General features: G+C 40.3%; 1 protein-coding gene across 2 annotated transcripts in view; it reads right to left on the bottom strand.

The window, feature by feature from the left end:
* Positions 1-3464: 3464 nt before the first annotated feature.
* Myoz1 (myozenin 1) overlaps positions 3465-6434 on the bottom strand; it is a 12538-nt gene continuing 9568 nt past the window's right edge. Inside the window, exons 4-6 of one of the 2 annotated variants that reach the window (XM_010607065.2) lie at positions 5907-6150; positions 5374-5539; positions 3465-4434 (exon numbers count right to left, since the gene is read on the bottom strand). In XM_010607065.2, coding sequence (XP_010605367.1) covers positions 4203-4434; positions 5374-5539; positions 5907-6150 — 642 coding nt within the window. In that variant the 3' untranslated portion in view covers positions 3465-4202. The remainder of the gene's footprint in view (positions 4435-5373; positions 5540-5906; positions 6151-6434) is intronic. The other variant, XM_010607060.2, reaches the window with a different exon arrangement.

The following is a 6434-nucleotide window of genomic DNA, read 5'->3' as shown; positions in this document are numbered from 1 at the left end:
AACCAAAAGTGGAAATAAGGAGTAAAATGTATAATAGATATTGGGAAATGGGAAGAAAATGTTCATATGGAAAGAGGAGCAAGGGAAAGGGGAGGGAGAAAGGAAGGAAGGGATGAGGGAAAAAAGTGAAAATAGAAAAATGGCAACAAAGCTTTTGTATGTAATAAGGGGAAGGGGAATGGGAAAAAAGACAGGATGTATGATGAGTGTTATCATTCTGTATGCCTAAAATGTGCCAATAAAGGTTTTACTACTTTTAAAAAAAAGGAATCCTTACTGAGGTCCTGTCCCATCTGTTCCATACCCACTTTACCTCCGCCTACCCCACACCTCACTACAACTTTAGTGGACAGATGCTGCATAGGTCCAGAGCTTCATATCTGAAATAGCTGGGTATAACAATCCCCTTTATTATACTGTACTGGGGATTGAACCCAAGGCCTTCTCAATGAACTACATCCCAAGCCCTTTTTATTTATTTGTTTGTTTGTTTTTTGGCTGGTTGTTTGATTTTTGAGACAGGGTCTCACTGGGCTTGAACCTGCCATCTTTCTGCCTGAACCTCCCAGAGTACTTCATTGACAGTTGTACTGCACCATGCCCAGCCAAAACCCTATATATACTGTGCTTTTTTCTATACATATGTACCTATGACAAAGTTTAAATATATTATAGGGCTGATGGTATAGCTCAGTGGTAGAGCCCTGGGTTTGATTAGCAGCAGTGGGGGAAAAAAAGACTAATTTATAAATTAGGCACACTGAGTATAACTGAGTAGAATAATTATAATAATATACTGTAACAAAATTGCCAGCATCACTACTATAATATTTCCAGGCTATTCTTAAGTAAAATAAGAGCTTCTTGGACACAGCACTGTTACACTTAACAATTGAGAAGTCTACTAAGTGATTATCAGGATGGTGGTGTTTACAGTGTAAATATGCTGGATAAAGGGATTCACATCCCAGTTGAGACAGAGCAGGATATCCTGAGATTTCTTCATGCTACTCAAAACAATGTACAATTTAAAACTTATGTATTATTTCTGGAGTTTTCCATTTAATATTTTTGGTCTGTGATTCTACACTACTGTGTCACTTTATCTGGGAGTACGAGTGTAATTAACATTGAAAATCAATGAAAAGTGAGATTTGGTAGCCAACTATTCCAGTTTCTGATGTCCTTCACACATTAGTGGGACAATTCTGAAGTATGTTCTACTATAGTATTTCTCTAAATTTTCTAGCATGGAAGGATCACTCGGAGAGATTAGAAAACTACAGACTCCTGGGCCCAAGAGTTTGCATTTCTAACCAAGCTCCTAGGAGATACTGATGCTGCCAGACCATGTACCAATCTTGAATAGCATTATTCTTTGAGATTTCCTAGTGAGATTCACCCCCAATTAAAAAAATCACTGTTTTGAGCCAGAGATAACAGCTCAGCAGCACCACGCTTGCCTGGCAAGTGCAAGGTTCTGAGTTCAATTCTTGGTAATGGAAAAAAAAAGTTAAAAAAATAAAATGTTCATTCTATATTTGATCTTAGCCAAAAGGCTGAAAAGCAATAAAAATGTTCATTCTTACCTGTAAGCTATTTCATTAAATATCACAAAATTAGTTTTTAAAAAATAAAATCACTCTTTATTGCCTTTCCTCTCACTCCTTTACTCTGATTGGATTTCTGGGACACCTTCCAAATTAACTACTTTCATTCAAATCTTTGTTTCAGGATTTGTTTGGGGAGAAATCCTTAGGAATATGTTCATAGCCTTTTTTTTTTTTTTTTTTTTTTACCAGGGATCGAACTCCGGTCCTTGCACTTGCTTGCAAGGCAGGCAGTGGAATCACTGAGCCAAATCCCCCATCCCAATAGACTTTTGTGTGTATATATATATATATATATATATATATATATATATTATGTTTAGTAGAGGTATAAATTCCCAAAATTCATTCTTTAGGTTGCAAATGAAAGTGATCAGGGTAAATGTCATGTGACCAAAGTCACTAAAATATGGTAAATTTAATATGAAATCTGGCAACTTAACCTATTAGCAGCTCATGGAAATGACTGAATTCTGCCAGCTCTCCTTTTCTCAGGACTGGGGATATAGCTCAGTGGTAGATCACATGCCTAATATTTTGCCACTCTTGGATCAGAATAGATTGAAAAATGCCAGATATTTCAAATAGCCTAATGTCATTGAGGTAGTATAATTAACAGAGACACAATGGTGAGATAAGTTTTTTATATATGCTTCAATATTATTTTTAAATAAATACAATATTGCAGATCAATCTAAAGCCTCAACTTGTGCCTCTTTGTCCCTCCCCCCGTAAAAAACTGTTATCCTGAAGTAAATATTGATTATTCCCATGTATATGTGTGTACCATACTTTGAGGAGGGTTATGGAATGCAGGGCTTTTCCATTGAGCTACATTCCCAAACTTAAATTAGAAAAAAAAGTTATTTTCCCAGACCCTATTGTCACCTCATTATTCTTCCTAGTCTGCATCATTCTTATTTTGTGGGACATCAAAGTAAGTCTGGGACTCTAGGAGAGACCCAAGGCTTGAAATCAACTTTAAAAACTATTGTTACTCGTTTCCATTGATTTGCTATGTTTCTGTCCAGTCAGTGCTTTCTGGCACCACTGCAGTGCTCCTCTAACCATTAAATGTGTGTGTGTGTGTGTGTGTGTGTGTGTGTGTGTGTGTGTGTGTGATATGCTCTCATCATGTTGTTCAAGCTGGCTTTAAACTCACTATGTAGCTCAGGCTGGCTTTGAATTTACAGCAATCTTCCTGCCTCAACCTCCCAAATGCTGGGATTACAGGCATGCACCACCATGCCTGGATCCATTAAATCTTTTCTTGCTGTGGTTACACAGAGCAAGGCATATGCCTATGGCTGTTTCTCCTACTCCCTTCTGGATTCCACATGGTACCCTTTTCTATTTGATTCTTTTGGAAATCTGTAGCCTTTAGCATATATTAATAAACATGATGGTATTCTCTGGAAATTCTGGCATCTTCTAGTTATATGACGATTAAAGTCAACCTTATTTCTTCCCTAGAATCCCATTTCCCTTTCCCTGGTTTGCTTGTTTTGCAGCTTCTTTTTTTATTTATTTATTTTTGGTACCAGGGATTGACATAAGAGCAACCATCTTGGAAGAAACGCAAGGACATCTGAGTGCCTGGCAGACCAGTTGTCTCAGGACAAGAAGTGCCAGCAATTCTTGTTTGTCCCTTGTTAATCTCCCAAGAGGATGTAGACAACATAAAAGATGTTTTTTAAGGGGTTAGAAGGACAAAGTAAAAAACAAAGTTGTTTTTGTTAACACAGCTGGCCAAAATATTATATAACTTTAGATATAAGATAAAATGCTAAAAACATGCTTTTCGTCTGATGCTCTGAACAGCTTCAATAAATATTGCAGTTTTGATCAGAGGCTGCTGTTGCCTGAGCAAGCTGCAGTCCTCTGATCCTGCTCCTCACATCTTGCCTCTCTTCATTTTGTGTCACTGAGACTCTCAGGGGAATTGGTGACAGGTGTCGAACTCAGGACCTTGTGCTTGCAAGGAAGGTGGTGAAACCACTGAGCTAAATCCCCAGCCCGTTTTGCAGCTTCTAATAGCTACATAGAGCTAACACCAGTGTTACCAACTCTGCACAGCATCACCTTAGCTTCTCCTACATAGGGACCAGCACATGTGTTTATGCATGATTATTTGTCTCATGTACTGTTGAATTAAGTATGCCTTTGTATGTATGTATGAATATGATTTTGTGGGTGTGGGCATGTAAGAAACCAGAGATTATGTCTGGTCTCAAAGTCTAAACAATAAATGTTTAGCATTCAGCTTTAACTGGTCTTTAAGTTTTGTTAGCTTTAGCTTTCTTCAGCCCTCAAATATCAAAGGAAGAAGGAGTTCATTTCCTTGAAGTTTATTGACTATTACTGGTGGCAGAGAAAATTCCATATGGAGCAATTAGAAGGGAAGTTCTGAGTTGGTAAGGAAGGATGTTTGGAGTGAGGCTCAGAATAGAGGACAGAAAGGCAGATCGTTCCCACCTTTTTCTCTCTATTCCCACAGATACTGGATTAACAGTGGGGGCATCCGACTTAGCACTCCTTTTCCAAATTAGAACCAGAGGGAGAAACCTGATGCAAATTAGAAGAGGAAACGTTTCAGAGTTCCTCTGTTTCTCCATCCAAGGGGATGCCAATATCCACACTGTAGTCTACTGGCTCCCCAGAGCTCAGCCATGGAATAGGGGTTCGGTTGAAAGAAGGCCTGTTGGAGAGTTTCTGGTTGTAGAGGACCAGGGGTTCACTCAGCAGGGGTCCCAGGTCAATCTTGGGCATCTGAAATGTCATGCGTTTGGAGGCCTTCTCATATCCACCATAGGGCATTGCCGTCCTGAGAAGGGGACATATTATTTAATTAATAATCAGAACAAAAGATATAGAACCATGTGGAGATGTTACCCTGGTCTGAGGAAGGAAAGGTCCATAAATTCTAGTTTAAGATTGTTTCAACACTCCTTATTCTTCTCTCTTAGCAACTTCTATCCTCTTCTCAGCTTGCTTGTTTCCCCAAAGTTAATAGTGAAAAAAGGAGTCTAGTGGACACTAAGTAGAGACTCTCTTGGAGAGTTGTAACCCAAACATTGTAGATTAAGGGTCTGAGATCACCTTAAATTATACAGAGGCCTCAGCCCAACTACTCCTGATGGATGCCCTCTGAAGGAATTAACAACAGAATACAAAAACACTTCTCTAGGCCTTTCTAACCCTGCTTTTACATAGATCTCCATGGTCTACAGAAGCCCAATTCCGAAAGAATAGATACTTACAGTCTTATTCCAGCAGGGTATAAAGAAATAGAATCATATTACAGGACAATAAGGTCAGCTTCACCTTGAATGGAGCCTCAAGAGGCCTTCAACCACAGGATGATTAATTCCTGTTTTTCATTCAAAGCAACCAAAGTTCACAAGTAGACAAGTAGGGTGACTTTCCCATGTCTACTGCCTAACAAATGGCCTATGAACCAGTATTCAAATCTTGCCTCCCAGCAAATTTTTCCTTTATCACATTGCTATGATGGGGCCGGGTATTTAGCTCAGTGGTTCTACCGCCTGCTTTGCAAGCGCAAGGACCTGAGTTTGATCCCCAGTACCAAAAAAAACAAAAACAAACATTGCTATGATGAAGATAAGCTAGAGTTAAAGGATCAAAAGCTTTCTGTTAGGGCTCCTGTATTCCTGCCATCCCTCTTATCTCCCTTCTGAAACATTTTAATCGCAGTCCCATGCCACACATTGGAATACACCTGGTTCTTTTCCCACTACTGTACCTGTTAAAGGACTTATATTTGGGGAGTTCCACTTTGGCCCCATAGGCCAGCAGGTCAATGCCAAGTTCCATTTTTTGTTGGGAGTCAACTCCCATGGCTCGCTCCCATGGAGAAATATAGGTCTTGAACACAGTAACATGTTTTCCTTCTCCATCTGCCTGGTTTCCTGGTAGACACGGGAGAGAAAAGTAAGTCAAACAATAGCAGTTCATTAGTAGCCAATGAAAATTAATCCTATATCCTTGCACTAGGAAAATTGCTAAAGCCAAGGACCAAAAGCATAATATCTTGGTAATTATGTAAAGTTTGCTGTGTAATGACAGCTTGGTGTTACATCTGTGATTAAATCTGAAAAACCAGAAGGCCTTCAGATAAGGCTTGTGAGTAAAATAGACACATCTCTATATCCTGGATACCTTCTAGGTTCAAGGTAGCTCACTTCTCCTGCATCCCACACACAGCCTAAGCAATATTCCCAGAGACATCTTTGCCCTGGGGATCAGACACATTATTTTTTGGATGAGAGTACTTGCCTGATCCTGTCTCACCAGCTCCTGCCGTGCCAGCAGCTCCTCCTCTGCCAGCCTGGCCCCCAGGACCACCTGCAACCCCAGCTCCAGACCCAGAGCCCTGATGATGATGTTGGTCAGAGCCATAGTGTCCCGCAGAGCTACTGCCCCCTGCCTGGCCTCCGCCACTGCCTTTGCTGTAGGAGAATCCCTGACCAGCTGTGCCCAGCTGTCCCCCCACTGTGGGAAGGAACTTCTGGAAATGATCCTGTAAAGAAAGGACAAATTGAGGAGAAATTTAGCAATGAGTAGGGGAAACACAGGAAGAGAGGTGCGTATAGTAAAAGAAGAGGTGGTCAGAAACAGTGGCCAAACACAACATCCTGAGTCCTCTGAAATCACCCCCACCATTACATAGACAGCTTAACTGAGAGGAATCAAACACTCCGTAAGTGACAGAACCCCTGTTGGCTCAGTTTCCCCAGTTACACCTTAGGTTGGGCAGCTTGTTCTCCACTTCTCTTTCCCATCTTTTTTTTTTTTTTTTTTTTT

The sequence above is a fragment of the Fukomys damarensis genome, unplaced genomic scaffold (assembly GCF_012274545.1).
Source record: "Fukomys damarensis isolate Sample0158 unplaced genomic scaffold, DMR_v1.0_HiC HiC_scaffold_20, whole genome shotgun sequence".
Lineage (NCBI taxonomy): Eukaryota > Metazoa > Chordata > Mammalia > Rodentia > Bathyergidae > Fukomys > Fukomys damarensis.
This window is presented reverse-complemented; position numbering and strand designations above follow the sequence as displayed.